This window comes from Diaporthe batatas, assembly GCF_019321695.1.
Source record: "Diaporthe batatas strain CRI 302-4 chromosome Unknown Contig00011, whole genome shotgun sequence".
Taxonomy (NCBI): Eukaryota; Fungi; Ascomycota; class Sordariomycetes; order Diaporthales; family Diaporthaceae; genus Diaporthe; species Diaporthe batatas.
This window is the reverse complement of record NW_025408558.1, coordinates 1,976,249-1,992,481: the sequence shown is the minus strand read 5'-3', so window position 1 is coordinate 1,992,481 and position 16,233 is coordinate 1,976,249. Positions and strand designations below refer to the sequence as shown.

General features: G+C 37.0%; 4 protein-coding genes across 4 annotated transcripts; 2 read left to right on the top strand and 2 right to left on the bottom strand.

Annotated features, from left to right (window-relative positions):
- Window positions 1-48: 48 nt before the first annotated feature.
- KVR01_009261 (uncharacterized protein) lies at window positions 49-1,266 on the top strand. Its single transcript, XM_044788663.1, has one exon. The coding sequence runs from the start codon at window positions 319-321 to the stop codon at window positions 970-972; it is 654 nt and encodes a 217-aa protein (XP_044641763.1). The 5' UTR covers window positions 49-318; the 3' UTR covers window positions 973-1,266.
- An 800-nt stretch (window positions 1,267-2,066) lies between these two features.
- KVR01_009288 (uncharacterized protein) lies at window positions 2,067-4,143 on the bottom strand (the record flags this gene model as incomplete). Its single annotated transcript, XM_044784153.1, has 1 exon — window positions 2,067-4,143. Exon 1 carries the CDS (start codon window positions 4,068-4,070, stop codon window positions 2,067-2,069), a length of 2,004 nt encoding a protein of 667 aa, XP_044641790.1. The 5' UTR covers window positions 4,071-4,143.
- A 7,118-nt stretch (window positions 4,144-11,261) lies between these two features.
- On the bottom strand, window positions 11,262-12,646 carry KVR01_009435 (uncharacterized protein; the record flags this gene model as incomplete). The annotated part of the gene is made up of 4 exons (XM_044792681.1): window positions 11,262-11,763; window positions 11,800-12,027; window positions 12,101-12,494; window positions 12,631-12,646. The coding sequence occupies 4 exons, from the start codon at window positions 12,644-12,646 to the stop codon at window positions 11,262-11,264; spliced, it is 1,140 nt and encodes a 379-aa protein (XP_044641937.1).
- A 1,109-nt stretch (window positions 12,647-13,755) lies between these two features.
- On the top strand, window positions 13,756-16,188 carry KVR01_009256 (uncharacterized protein). The gene is made up of 3 exons (XM_044787971.1): window positions 13,756-14,364; window positions 14,452-14,989; window positions 15,334-16,188. Exons 1-3 carry the CDS (start codon window positions 14,027-14,029, stop codon window positions 16,009-16,011), a joined length of 1,554 nt encoding a protein of 517 aa, XP_044641758.1. The 5' UTR covers window positions 13,756-14,026; the 3' UTR covers window positions 16,012-16,188.
- Window positions 16,189-16,233: the final 45 nt, after the last annotated feature.

The following is a 16,233-nucleotide window of genomic DNA, read 5'->3' as shown; positions in this document are numbered from 1 at the left end:
CCTGTTTTTCTGGGGATTGCTGATGCTGGGATAAATCGATAGGAGTGCCCTCGACAGACACCTCCTCCCCTCGACCCGTTGCTTTGATTTTTACTGCTATAGTTCTTTCAAACTTATCGGGTCGCAGGATAATAATCACCCATAGAAGTAATCAAGAAGTGCAGCGATTTATCTTGGAATATATCCGGGAGCTCAAGACTACCAGCGACACCCCTGCCTTCTTCTATCACTTACACGAAACTGAGATCCACGTTCCGGATCCAGTAGACCATAACAACCACATCCACCTCTACAACCCAGAACCAAAAACCAGCCAAAATGCCGCTAGGAGGTCTCGGTGGACTCGGTGGCCTCACCAAAACAGCCAATGTCGGCCAGCTCACGGGAGGGCTCACCAACGGCGGCGGCGTCGGGCAGCTGACGCAGGGCCTGACGGGCGGCGGCGGGCTCGGCGACCTGACGGGCGGGCTCACGGGCGGCGGCGGCGGCGGCAAGGTAGGCGGGGGCTTCAACGGCGAGGCGTCGGACGTGAAGCAGTACAGCGGGGCCAAGAAGCCCAAGGAGCGCAACACGATCGCCAAGCGCAACCTGGCCGACGCCATCGACTGCGAGACGCTGCTGTGGCGCGCCTACTGCGACGAGCCCGACTCGGTCCTCGAGTACATGGCCAAGGACTGCGTCGTCATCGACCCCGTCACCCTGGGGACCTCCCACCCCGTCACCTACGACGAGCTCGAGGAGAGGCTGCGCAAGGTCAAGCCCTGGTCCGCGTACAAGATCGACAAGGACACGAGGGTCGTCAGCCAGATCGGCCTGATGAGTATGTCCACCATGTGCAAGGTCACGCTGTACAGAATCGGCGAGAAGAAGAAGGACAATGACCAGGTCGAGGCGGTCACGTCGGCGGTCTGGAGGCAGACTGCTGGTGCTGAGTGGGAGTGCTGCAGTATGTTGGTTGGATATGCCGAGTAGGCGGGGGCTTTATGGGTGAGCGAGCGAGATCGAAGGTGTCTTTGGCTGATGCATGAGCTTTATACTTTATTCAAGGGTAATTGGCGTTTTTGTGGATGGCAGGTTCTTGTATTTATACGATGTCCAGCTCTGAGGAGTGTAACCCACGTATGACGATTCATGATTCTACATAACCAAATCTGACATTAATGCGAGGGTCTGTTGTTCATCGTTCCGAGCACGCGTTCGCCCTAGTTAAAGATGATGTTTTTCTAATATTAGGATGATTACACATACCTACCAGGGGGAGGGGGGGTCCCTAATATAGGTAGACAATCATATTAAAAATCAATATTTAAATAAAATCTAAACATTATAATTAAATCCTAATAAAAAGCTAATAAAATACTATTATAAATAAAATCTATTAAGAGGTTAATACTATATTAGGTTTTAATATTATATTAATATATATTAGAAATCCCTCTAAAATCCCTAAATCCACTAATATTAAATTTTATAAGTTAGTAAGAAAATAAAATTTCTATATTTCCTTAACTCTATAACCCTATAGACCTAATATAAATTAATAATTAAGTTAAAAATTAATTAATAAATAGTTAAATTAAGGATAAAAAAAAACTTAATTCCAACAGGAATCAAACCCCCTTTTTACCCTATATATCAGGCCCCTAATAACATATCAGGCCCCTAACAGCATATTAAAAGCGTATCAATAGATAAATAATATCAGTCTAAAAAGCATTATACAATTTAAATATCCTATAGTTATATTAATAATATATTTTTATTTTAAAAGAATATCAATATTATTCTAAAATAATTATACTATAAATTCAATTTACCCCCCTCCCCCCGGTAGGTATGGTCTGCCGAAATGTATCGCAGTACCTGGGTAGTCCCATGGCTTGAGCCCAGAGAGGTCAAAATCAAGTGTTATGCATTGATTTGATTTGTATTGCTCATGTCAAACAACGAGCAAAGTTTCTCGTTATCCACACATTTCTCCAATCTTTCCAGCAGCCCAACATAGAACCTCCTCACATTGTCGCCATGGTAGGATTACTGGCGCTGGGAAAAGACAAGGAGACGAATCACTCAATCCAGAGCGGCTCGCATCGTTCCGGGTCCCATAGCTCCCCATACATAGCCCCTTCAGTGTAGCACTCCCCAACTAGAGTCCAGTTCTCTCCAGATGGGCGAAGAAGAATCGGCACATTCGCGCCTTGGAGGAGGCACAACCTGTCGCCAGGCATTGTACCTCCTGGACATAACGCATAGCGTCCGTTATCCGTCCAAACAACGCAATGGCCGACCATCGCTTTGGTATGCCAGTCATGGAAGAAAACAAGGCATTCGGGCTCGAAAAGTGGAAGCAAGCGGAAAGCCTCAACGGTTGCCCATAACCCCAGTCTTGACCGCATTGTTGCCTTCTGAGTCTCGGGGATGAAGAACCTGCCGAAACGCTTCATTACTTCTTTATGAAATAACAAAAAGTATGCCGCCTCGTACTCATCATACTCTGGCCATTCCTCGGCAGGTGTGAACTTCTCAACAAGAGGTTTGAGTGTGCGGCGGAAAGTTTGCATATGCGCCGTCGCTTCTGTATCCGTGATACCCTGCTCATTGAGTCCACACACGTTTATCCAGGAACAGTAACACCGTATGGCCTCCCTTGTTTCATCATGTGACCAGAGGGCACTGGAAGACGCAGACAATACATTCCCTACTTTGCGTACGTTGTCAAAGATGTAGCCACGTAGCCCGAGCTTTTGATCTTGGAATTGGGCTTGAGAATGTGAACCTCGGGTCGCTCGAAAGGGACGTGACGCGTGGGATATTGTCCATGACAGGTGGAACTCGGTGGACCTGGATTCTGGATTCCACACCCAAGAAGGGGCATGCTTTTTGCCGTCCGGTCGAGCGGTGCCATAACTTATCGAAAGAAGATCGAGAAAGGGACTCCGGGAGAGGAGGACCTTGGTGGTATCCAGGAAGACCTCATCGACGGTCTTCCTGTAGTCGACGGTGATGGACCCGGAGTCAATGTAGTCCTGGTCAAGACTCAAAGCACTGTACAGCTTGTCCCTCGGATCCGACGTTTTCATATGTGAAAGCTTACTTATGATGCAGTCCAGGTCGTAGACCTGTAAGTTGTCCCACAAGTCGATAATGCTGTATCTGATCAAGCCGGAAGCTGTGCCACTGAGCCACTCATCATCGCAGAGCCAGTTGTAAAGATTATTCCCAGTCGCCCCATGCTTACCGCACAGAACCACAATGCTATCGGACAGCACGACTTCCTGGACGATCCAGGCACGGCTAAAATAGGGACGATTGGCAATTGAGCGATAGACAAAGAATATGAAAGTGTCTCGGCAGAGCGCGGTTACTTGTTGTCGATATCTCGAAAGTCGTGCCATACCGCCCTCGTTTGCTGATTCAAGTTGGTGCTGATCTCCACCTGTCGAATGCCCAGTGGAGTTAGAATCCTGTGATCTGTCTGCCCTCCCCAGGCGCCCAGGCGTCGGCCTTGCCCTCCTCATGTGTTTAAATGCCGTCCTGGTCCAGAAGTCGGCGTCGCCGAGCCATATGATGGTCCGAGAGCCGCTTTTGTATATCTTACCCATCATCGAGACCTGGGCGCTCTTTTCTTCGTTGTCTCCCTGGTTGATGCAGATGGCGTCGGCCCAAAGGACTCTGACTTGGGTTTCGAGCCTCATGTGCCGAAGAGCCGTCTGGAGACTTTGAGTGATGAGGAGGTCTAAGCCGTCCACCAGCACTCGGGATTCCTTTTGCTTCTTCTTCTCCATGTAGGATCCTCCCCACCAGTGCTCGCGCCTGTAGGTCTTCCAGCAATAGGAGATAGGTTCGTAGGTGCCCTGGGCCTCTTCAAGGTTGGCGACCTTGAGCCGGCACTGAATGATCCCGCGGCCTGGGAGCAACTCAAGGAGGCGTATCTGAGTGGCTGGCGAGCTGAGAGGTTGATATTTGTAAGAGGAAGGCATGTTGGCCTTTCGCCTGGGGCCCGGTAACACGCTGTCGTCGGGCGCGCAGCCCGACGAGGACTCCCGGGGAGCTTTCCTCGCGATGCGCATGCTTTTTTGACCAACTGCTGTCCTTTTCTTTCGCAGCGCTGCGGAGCCGCCTGGAATGTCTGGGCGTGGGTTCCTACGGCCGAGCAATCATTTGAAGTGGCTGTGGCACAGTACAGTGCGGGGTATCTTCTCTTACCACAGCGTGGTGGAGACCTTCTCGGTCAGCACAGCTAGGTACTGTACTTAGGTAGTATTGATACTATCTCACTGTAACTGACCCCTATACCAAGTTTAGGTTTAGTCCATGCATGGTAATCCGATAACCGCCTAGGTCGGCTGCCTGAACGTGAAAGCGCGCATATAGCACCGTCATGTGACGGTTCGTTGAATTCTTTGCAAGAAGCATGGATCATGCACGCCAAAGATGGTTATATCGTGCCAAAGTCGTCCCATTCATGAAAGAAATACCATCTCAGAAGCTATAAGCCCCCCACTGAAAGGCTCGACTCCTCCATCAGTCTGCTACACGGCCACAGCATCTAATACCTCTATATATCTTACCCCATACCCACATATCAGAACACTAGAATTTATAAGAAATCTAATATCTAAAAGTATAAATAGTTAGATTCTTAATTAAAAGAATTAATTATTAAAGAGTACTTATAGAAGTATAATTTTAACTATCTATAAAACCTACTTATATAACTAATTATAAATCTATATTATCCCCTTTCTTAAATAAATTATTTTTAATTTATTTATATAAATTATATCCTTTAATAATACTAATTAGAATACTTTTAAAATTTTATTTCTTCCTTTTAATTTATTAAATTTACTTTTATTAATTAAATTAAAATAATATAATAATAATATACTTTAAAGTTTAAATTTTAATTTAAATTAATCTAAAAGATTATTAAAATAGAAAAAATATAAAATATTTATACTTTAATAAAAATTTAATTTATTATAATAAAGAATTTTAAGTTTAAATTTTAATTTAAATAATTTTTTTATTTTTAAATTATTTTATTTTAATTTAAAATTTAATTATTAAATTTAATTAAATTATTTAAATTTAAAAGTTTTATATAATTAATAAAATATTAATAAATAGATAATAATAATTAATAATAATTAATAAAACTTATTAATTAAAATAATTATTTAATTTATTTTTAATTATATTAATTTAATAATTTATTTTTATTTTTTTAAATATTATTTTATTAATATATTATAAACTTTTATAAAGTATTTATTATTAATATATATTAAAAAAGTTTATATTATTATATTTATTTTAAAAGATTTTATTAAAACTTTAAAAATATAAATATTTTTAATATAATAAATAATAATTATTTATAAATTATTATAAAGGGTTTATATTTATATATTTATTAATATATTTATAATATTTAATTACTTAAAGTAAAAATATAAAAAGCTTTATTTTCTTAAAAAATATAAATTTAATTTTTAATATTTTAAATTTAATTATATAATTTTTATAATTAATATTTTATAATTAATTAATAAATATTTTATAAAACTTTTTTTATTTTATAAATTCTTTTATATAAATAATATATAATTTATAAATTAAAAATATTATTTTAAAAAAGAAAGTAAAAGTTATAATTATAGAATTTTAATATATAATTATATAATATAATTATTTATTAAATTAAAGTTTAAATATTATAATTAAAATTAGTTAACTATTTATAAAGGATTACTTTTTTAAATTATTATTTATTTTTAATTTTATTATTTTTTTAATTTATTAAATATAATTAAATATAAATAAAAACTATAATAATAATATTAATTTATAATAATTTTATTTATAAAGTAATTTATATTATTTAAAATTTATTTTTTAAAGTTTTAAAATATTAATAATCTTTTTATTAATATAAATATAACCTTATAAATTATATTAAATATAATTTTAATTTTAATTTAATTAATAATATATTTAATTATTATAAAAATAAAAATTTTATTTATAAATATAAAGTTAATTATTTAATAAATTAAAAATATTAATAATATAATTAAGTTAAAATTAAAAGTATTAAATAAAAGATTTTATTAATTAATACTTTTATATTTTATAATTATTTATTATATAGTAAAAGTAATTTTTAAATATTAATATTTTTAAATACTTTATAAAGTATTTTTAATTATAATATAATTATAATTAAAATAAAGTTTCTTAATAGTTATTAATAAGTTATTAAATTTAAAAATTAAAAAAAAGTTATTAAAAATAGCTCTTACTTTATAAAAGGGTTTTTAAAAGTATTAATAGAGTTAAATCTTATATAAATAGTTATTTAAAAGAATAAAGTACTTTTTATTTATTTAAGTTAAATAATTTTAAAAGATTAACTCCTTTATAAAGGTATTTATAAACTATTTATAAATCTATTTTATTAAATTAATATAATTTATAAATCTACTTTAATAGGTTTCTTTTCTTTTTTATTTAAAAGTAGAAAATAATATTTTAAAAATTATATCTTTAAATAAATAAAATAAATAATTTATAAGAATATTAATCTTTTAATATAATATATAATATAAATTTTATAATACTTTATAATATTTAAAAGTATATAATTTAAAAGAGTTAATTTATTTTAATATTGATAGTTTTTAAAAATTTATAATTTATTAAAATTATAATTTTAATACTTTAAATTTAATAAAATTAATATTATAAAATTAATAGAATTTTAAATAGTTTTTATTCCTAAATAAAGTATTATATTTATATATTAGTAAACTTTTTTAAAAGTATAAAATTAAATATAAAATAAATTTTTAATTATAAAAGTAAAATTATAAAAATAATATTAATATAATATTTATTTATATTAAATTTAATTATAAAAATAGTTATTAGTTAAAAGTTTTATAACTAAAAGGTTAGTAATAATATTTTTAATTTTATATTATTATTTTTATATTTTTAAAAATATAATAGTTTAACCTTTAAAGCTATTAATATAATCTATAAGAGTATTAATTTACTTAAAGTAATTATTTATTAAATTATAAAATATTTAATAATATTAATAAAGTTATAAACTTTAATTATAATTATTAATATAAAATAATTATAAATAATAATAACTTTTATTAAATTAATAATAATATTATCTTTTAAAATAAAAAGTTAAAAACTCCTTACTTAATAAATAAGTTAGTTTTAAATATATTTAAAATAAAGTTATAAACTATTAATTAAATAAATATAATTAATATATATTTATAAAGTTATTTTATAATATTTATTTAAATAATAATATTATTTATTAAATTATATATAAATTTATAAAGTTTATAAAAACTTTTAATAAATTTTAAAATATAATTAAAATATTATAAAAATTAAATAATATTATTAACTATTTATATAAATTAAATAGTATAATAAAAATAGTTTTTCTATAATCTTAAAGTTTAGTTAAATATATTAAAAACTATTTTTAGGTTTATAAAAGTATATTATTTATAATTTATTATATATTAAATTTAATTTATAATATTAAATATAGAATATATATACTTTTAATATAATTATTAATTAATAATAATTATAATAAAAGTATTTAATAATTTATTTAAGTTAAGCTTTTTTATATATAATTATAAACTTTTAAGTATAAAATAAAAGGGTAAAGATTAAAGATTTTTATTTTTATAAATAAATATATTTTATAAGTTTTAATAAAATTATATATAATTTACTTTTATAAAAATTAAATTATTTAAAAGAAAAATAAAAGGTTTATAATTATTTATATTAATATAATAAATAGTTTTAATAAAATATTTATATAATATTATTTTTATTAAATAAATTAAGAAACTTTAAAATATACTTTTAATATAAATAGTAATTTAAGGGTTATTTATAGGAGTATTTAGGTATTATTTTAAGGGTAAAAGGAGGGTTTTAATATTTAAAATATAGTTTTTATAGTTAAAAGCTTTAATTTATATATTTTAAAAGTATTAATTTAAATTAGTTAAAAAATAAATAAATAAAAGGTTTTATTTTATATATAATATATTATTTATTAATAAAAGATTATTTTTAAAAATAAGTTTATTTAAAAATATATTATTAAAGATTACTTTATAAAAATTATAAAATCTTTTAAAAGTTTATTAATTATAATAAATTTTATAATAATAAAAATATTTTTATAATTAAAAGTTAATATTATTAATATTATTTATTTATATAAGGTTTATAAAAGGTATAGTTTAAACTTTACTATTAGGATTTAAAGTAATAATAAGTTTAAAAGTTATAATTAAAAAAGTATAAAAGTTATAATTATTAATAAATTAAATATAAAAAGATTATAAAGTATTTTTATATCTTTATAAAGTAGTTTATTATAAAAGAAAAGTAAAGGATTATTAGTACTTATTTTTATATAAAAGGTATTTTAATAACCTTAATTCTTTAAATAAATATTATTAAAGATTCCCTTTAAAAGTTTTTAACTTTATTATTATCTTTTATATAAAAGTAGGATTATAATATTTTTCCTTTTATTTAAGTTATTTTTAATAAAATAAATTTAAATATTTTTTAAAAATTTACTTTAAAATAATTTTAATTAGTTATTTTATTATATTAATTTATAATTATATTATATAATTAATTAAATAAATTAAATTATTTATTATTATAAAAACTCTTTTAAAAGTAATATTCTAATTAATTAATAAATTATAAATATTTTTAAAAAAGTAAATTTAACTTTATAATTCTTTATTTAATAACTTTATTTATTATAATTAAAATAAATATTTTTTTTTAAACTATAATAATATAAAATTATTATTTATTATTTATATTTTATAAATTAAGTTTTTAAAAATAGGGTAAATAATTTATTTATTAATTTATAAGTTAGAAATTATTAACTATATTAATATAGTATTAATTAATTTAAATTATATAACTCTTAGTTTTTAATAATACTTTAATTAATCTTTATATAATAAAAGGAGGTAGTTATATTATAAAGTTAAATTATTATTTTAAAATAATAAAATTTTTATTTAATTATTTTATTAATATAGATTTTAATATATTTAATAAGTTTCTTTATAATTATTATAATTATTAATTAAAATAATTTATTAATAATTTTAATATAAATATTTAATTAATTAATAAAAAATTTTTAAATAAAATAATATAAATTATTATAAATTATTATTATAAAAGTAAAAACTTAAAAGGTATTTTAAAGATATTAAATAAAATTAATATATAATTTATTTTATAAGGTAGAAAATTAAAAAAGTATAATTTAAGAGTAAAAATATTATATTAATTTAAGATTTATATAATTATTTTTATAAAGATAGATTAATTTAATTTATTAATAAGTATTTATTTAATAAAATTATTAAAGTTATTTAATAATTTTATAAAACTTTATTTAATTATAATTTATAAAAATTATAAAAGTATAAAGTTAAATTTATATTTTTAAACTTATTAAGGATAAAAGTATTTATAATATTAAATTAAAGGTTCTTTAAAAGAAAATCTTTTATATTAAAAGTTTTAAAAGTTAAATTTATTAAATAAGATTATTATAAAAAACTTTTTATAAATAAACTTTTATTAATATAATAAATTTTTATAAAAGGTTATATAGTTAATATTAAAGGTTAATTATATTATTTTTATATTAATTTTAAAAGTTTAAGGTTATTAAAAGTTTATTATTAAAAAATATAAGTTAATTAAAATAATAATTTTATTTACTTTATTTAATATAATAAAAGATTATATTTTATTAAAGTATATAATAATTAAGTTAAGTTTTTAATTAATATAATTATTTTAAGTAGTATAGGCTACTTTAATAGCTTTAAGTTTAATATTATATTTTTATTTATTTTTTAAGTTATTACTTATAGTTCTTATTAAGTTAAAAGAGATAAGTATTTAGAGTATTAAAGGAGTTTATAAGCTTAATATATTAATTAATAAGCTTTTAAAATACTTCTTTAATTATAAATTTATTAATATTAAGCTTATAATTAATAAATACTTTTAAGGAGAGAGTCCTTTATTAAATTAACTTTATTAGATATTATAAGGTATTAAATAAAAAAATTAACTAAAATAAAGAAATTAGTATAAAATAATAGAATTAGTATTTATTAATATATTTTTAACTTAATTATAGGTTAACTATATTAATTATAATAATATAAAAAATATATAATATTTATTATTAAAACTTTTAATTAGTTTAAAATTATTTACTTATAAATAGTAATTATTAATAAATAGATATTATTACTATTTAATTTAATAAATAAAGTTTTTTTATAATTATTATTATTATTAAAGGTAATTTAACTTTATATAATTAAGATATAAATATTTATTTTAAATTAAATAGTAGTTAAATTAATAATTATTTAGAAGTATATTTAATAATATTAAAGTTAATTATAATTATTTTTATTAAATATAAAAGTAAAATAAAATTCTCTTAATAAAAATAATTATTTTTATATATTTTACTCTATATTTATATATTGAAATATTAGAATTTATAAGGAATTTAATATCTAAAGGTATAGGTAGTTAGGTTTTTAATTAGAAGAATTAGCTATTAAAGGGTGCCTATAGAAGTGTGGTTTTGGCTGCCTGCAGGGCCTGCTTACGTAACTAACTACGGATCCACACCTCTCTGACCTGAGATAAAATATCCTCTTAGAAGACAATTCCGTATCCTCTCGAGGCATAGTATTCCCACCCTCTGAGAGGGGCTTCAGACATACCCTCTACAAAACAACTTCTAACAAACCAGGTATAGGCAGCGCTGGAGGCCACAATACTTGGCCATGGCTACACAGCACTTAGCCTTGGCTGTATAGCACTTAGCCTTGACTGTAGGGGTGCAGCACGACTCGTGCTGCATGGGGCCGAGGCTGCGTGCTTGCAGACGTGTTATATTCTCTCTGCACAGTTATTGGAATTGTGTTTTCCATTCCTTTTGTTTAAGCTGGGTCTTGAGCGTTCACAACTGTATGAGGGCATCCCGGGATCAGATACAGTTTATATGTATAGGGATTAGAAACGAAACCACTGGGACATGGTGGTACACAAGTTTTCAAATTACTGGGATGTGATTCTATCTGATAGCCCTGTAATAAACGTGTGCTCGTTGTCTAGTCCTAATCAGAGCCTGGCCAATTAATGAAGTTGAAAAAGTCGGCGTCGCTGATCTGGTCGATCGGCTGGAACGACGGCGGGAGCTCGGCCGGTTCTACATTCATGTCTTCGACCAGTCTGTGCCGCTCCTCAGCCCTCTGGTCGTCCTCTGAGGCCTCACTGCTGTCGTACTCCGCCCTGTCGTGCTTCCCAGGTCTCTTGTCAGCCATATCCTCACCGACGCCGTCCAGCTCCATCTTGTCACCACCCTCAGGTTCACGTTGCTCGGGATGTGCCGCTTTGTACATTCTTGGAAACATACAGCGGGCGTCTCTCTTCTCGGGGACGATCATGTGGCCGTCGGGGACCACACACCCATGCCTCCCGGGCCGCTCCCCAACCCCGTCCAGGTTGATCTCGCTGACCTCGGGGAGCCTGAAGAGCCCGCTCCAAAAGAAGAAGTTTGACAGGTCCGTGTTTAACTTGGGTTTCTCGAACCGCTGGAACCCCATGGCGAGCCAGAAGCTCTCCTGCCTAGCCGTGATGGCCTTGACGACGGGCTAGAGCGCCTTGAAGGGCCCGTACCGCTCCCAGAACTTGGGGCGGTCGCTGATGTAGAAGTGCTTCAGCTGCACGCAGCCGGGCTCGACGGCCGCGAGGAGGGGCCGGCGCGCGGCGCGGGCGAGCTCCATGGTCTTCTCCAGCGCCAGCCTGACCATGGCGCCGTCGATGTTGCAGCCGCGGAAGCCCTGCGCGACGGTGATGTCGGTCAAGAGGAGCAGCCAGTGCCTCCGCGCGGGGAACGGCAAGGGGCTCGATTGGGTCCTTCTCGCTCGGCCGGTACAGGACGGGGTCGACGTACCGCCGGACCGACAGGCTGCGCCCGTTCTCCCGGGCCTCCCGGTCCAGCTGCTCCCGCGCCGGCATCCTGTCCCCGTATTCCTTCATGCCCTTCCAGGGGCCCTCAACCTTGGAAACACCCACCGCTCCTCTGACCAGAGGACCAGCTGGGCCAGGTTCGCCCATGGTGTTGCTCTGGTCGTCCATGGCGCTGAAGAAGTGCTTGGTGCGGCTCTCGTACTCGGACTCCTTGACTAGTTTGGCGTGGCAGAGGCCCACGAATGTGTCGTCCAGGAACGAGCTGATGCCGAGGTCAAAGAGCCAGTCGCCCTCGGCCTCTGGGACGGCGGCGCGCGATATTTTGCATCCAATCTCGATGCGCGGCGTGGGTCGATCCCCGCCAGTCTGCGGTGTGTCTGTGTCCGTATTTGGTTCCACGGGGAGAAATTAGAGATTACGCCTATGCTGGAATCCCTGATATGCTGCTCTGGATGCTGCGTTGTTGTTATCTGGTACGTGTTGTGTTGTTGTCAGCTGTTAAGAGGCTTGAACACTTGAAGATAGACATGGTCGCCTGTGTGAGTAGCAACCACCCGCCTGGCGGCACTGGCAGTTACGAAGCACATGTTGCCCAGTCTATGTGTGCGTAATGCAGAGAACCAGTCCATTTTGTTAGGAGGGCAGGAGGTAGTAACCACGCCGGTACACCAACTCCAGGGCTGCTGTTCGCTTCCCGCCATGGAGCACCAGGTGGACTTGAGCACTTGGTCCGCTATTATACCAAGTAACGTCGCTATCATCCCCTACACCAGCTCTTCCCTTGTGGTAGCTACCTTAAGTAGTAGAGTACGTTATGGCGTTCCCGTGCACCCCTATTACCCGGATCAACAAATCAAACATCATAATCATTAACAATACCTAGGTATCAACAAACGCGAGGAAGCCATTCATCAATCCGGGTACTACGGGTGCCCGGGAACCTCATAACGTACTCTATTACCCACAGGGGTTTCAATCCCGAATAGTTCCTTGACTGCAGGGAGAAATAACGACCGCAGAAGGATACGAGTTCCCACCCGACCAGTTGGAACCGATATCATGGCGCACGCGCTACCAGCACCAACTGCTCCAAGGCGACAGACAGCCGGGATTCTTACCGTAGGGCCCTCAGACCCCCTTGATCCTGGGGCGTCCCTTTCTTCCTCATTTGGGGTTGGACGATGAGCTGTCGCCGCCGTTAGCGGCAGCCAGCTGAACCCGTTCCAAATAGCGGCCGCGTCCGCCTCCAACGATCGACGCCGTAGGATGGCTAGCCCGTCTAGTCCAGATCCTCGAGCCCGGTAGGTACGCCGCTATATACGGGGACAACGGGCGCCGGGCGCCGGGCAGAGGACCATCATTCGCTCGCTTGGGGGAGGAGAGCGACTGTGCGGAGGGAGAGGTGGGAGCGGCACTGCCCCTGGCTTGCCTGGGTCTCGGCAACGGACACCGTGACGATCCCCAGGGTTCGACCCAACAGTCACGACCTGCACTCGGACCAACAGCCAAGCACCTCCTCGTGTTCGCAAAAGCGGATACGACATGGGTGTACAGGGGTGAAAAGACTGTTGGTTCGAATTCGCATTTACAGGAAGCTCAGGAGGGGGCACCTATATAACAGTTTCGCTCCCGCTTGAACCACTTTTGGTGATGATGCTTGGGGTCTTGATTCGCCACCGCGATGGGACGACAGGGGACCCTCCGGGAGCAGGGTAGCAGCATGTAGAGGGTGTTACACAGGCCGTGACATCGAGACCGCGCCGCGGCGAGCTTGTCGCCCTTTATAACCCCGCTCGTGCGCCCCCAACATCACCTCCGTCCCCCTGGGACCACCTCAAGTGCTATCATACCGTACACAAGTGTAATCCGTGTTACCTCTTGGGCCAACACGTTCCACTGCCAGCCAGCCATGGCGACCTCAACAACGGGCTTCGCGTCCGCCGTCTCATTCCAGAACTGGCCGGCCAGCATTTACATCCTGCTGCTGTCGGTCCTCGCCGTCTTCATCAAGATACAGTGGCAGCCGTCCTTCCCCAAGAATGCCCCGAAGAAGATCAACGAGGGCTACCCGCTCCTCGGGGCGCTCCGGCTCTTCACCGACCGGGGCGACTTTTTCAAGGACTGCCTCACGGGGTCCAAGACGGGCAATTTCAGCATGTACTTCGGGAAGCACCAGCTTGTTGGCATGTCAGGGGTCGAGGGGCGCAGGACCTTCTTCGATTCCAAGGAGCTGAACATGACGGAAGGGTGAGTTCGCACCACGGACGGACAGTGGAAGAACACCTAGCCTGGAACAAGCGTTGGTGCTGACGACAAGCCCACTGGCCGGAACAGATATGCCGTGATGTTCACCGCGTCGCCCAACGTGGGCAAGAACAACAACAAACCCGGGGACGCCAACCAATTCAGCCAGTGGTTCGCCCGGACGATCACGAAGATGATGAAAAAGGAGAACTTTGTCCGCAACCTCCGGCTGCTCACGACAGACACGGCGACGGCGCTCGACGCGATGGTCAAGCGCACCGCCGGCCAGGGCGGCACGACGGGGACCTTCGACCCGTTCGACGACATCTACCGCATCGTGTACCAGCTGACGATGCGCACCGTGGGCGCGACCGAGATCGCCGAGTCGCCGCGGCTGATGGCCCGGACGCTGGGCCTCTTCGAGGACGTCGAGCGCAACATGAGCACGGCGCGCATCATCTTCCCGTGGATGCCGACCCTCGGCTACGTCAGGCAGACCATCGCGGGCGGCAGGCTGTATGTCATCTTTGACGGGATCGCCAAGGAGAGGAGGAGGACGGGCAAGACGCACGAGGACGCGTTCCAGTTCCTCATGGACTCGGGCGAGGACATCGTGCGCATCCTGAGTGTGAGTCGGAATTTCTCTTCATGTTATTAGACTACACGCACGGGGACGAGAGGAATGTCCCTGGTTGCTCCGTACACTTACGTACTTGGCATTGCGGGCGGCCCGGGACGCTCCCTCCTTTCAACCCTGCCGTCCCACGTCAGACGAGACCCTGCATACGGCACATTCCTCCCAGCCTCTCCCGCTTCCCCATACCCGCTTATTAGGCACACGCATGTGCCACCCAGGGAGGGTCTGGCCAGACGCCCTCACCACCTGGGCAGCCACACCTCGCCTCACACCCTGCCTCGTGTCTCACCCGATGAACCAAGCCCAAGCTGACAACCCAAACCCCCCATCTCTAGTTCGTCGTCGGCGCCCTCTTCGCCGGCCAGATCAACTCGGGCATAAACGCAGGCTGGCTCCTGTGCTACCTGGCCACCAACCCAGAGTGGTACGCCCGGATCCAGGGCGAGGTGGACGCCGCCCTGGCCCGGCACCGGACCTCGCCGTCGCAGACCCCCGCCGAGGTGCTGGCGACATTAACCCTCGACGACTGGGAGGCCGAGTTCCCCCTGATCGACCTGGCGCTGCGCGAGACGATCCGCTTCCAGCTCGTCGGCACCGCCTTCCGCCGCAACGTCTCGGGCCGCGACGTCCCCATCGGCAGCTCGGGCGAGGTCGTGCCCCGCGACGGCTTCGCGCTCTACTGGCTCGACGACGTGCACTTTGACCCCGAGGTCTACACCGACCCAAACGAGTGGGACCCGGGCCGCTTCCTGCCCGACCGCGCCGAGGACAAGCGCACGCCCCTGGGTTACCTGGGCTGGGGCGTCGGGCGCCACCCGTGCCTGGGGATGCGCTTCGCCAGGCTCGAGATGGGCATCATCGCCGCGCTGTTCGTCGCCATGTTCGACTTTGAGCTGGTCGATGGTGCTACCGGGGAGAGGATGGACAGGGCGCCGTTTACGAGCCGGAACCGGCACTCCGCCAAGAAGCCGGATGAGAAGCTGAGGTTGAGGTATACCGTGCGGCAGCACTGATCGGGGTCGGCTAGTTGGTGGCGGTTGGTTAGGAGATGGCGGGGATTTTGGATGTTCCTGTGGCTTGTTGTGAGTGGTTGGGTGGACGTTCAGCAGGCGTTAAATCTGATGGATACTTTTGTACGTACATGAGCGATTGATGATATATATATATATATATATGTACGATTCCATATATTCATTGGCGTTCGAACTCTGGCAAAGACCTCGGCGTGTTGGTTT

Coding starts and splice junctions, on each gene's coding strand:
- KVR01_009261 (XM_044788663.1), top strand. CDS start 319: ATGCCGCTAGGAGGTCTCGGTGGACTCGGTGGCCTCACCAAAACAGCC.
- KVR01_009256 (XM_044787971.1), top strand. CDS start 14,027: ATGGCGACCTCAACAACGGGCTTCGCGTCCGCCGTCTCATTCCAGAAC. Junction 14,365..14,451: donor GAGCTGAACATGACGGAAGG/GTGAGTTCGCAC, acceptor TGGCCGGAACAG/ATATGCCGTGATGTTCACCG. Junction 14,990..15,333: donor ACATCGTGCGCATCCTGAGT/GTGAGTCGGAAT, acceptor CCCCATCTCTAG/TTCGTCGTCGGCGCCCTCTT.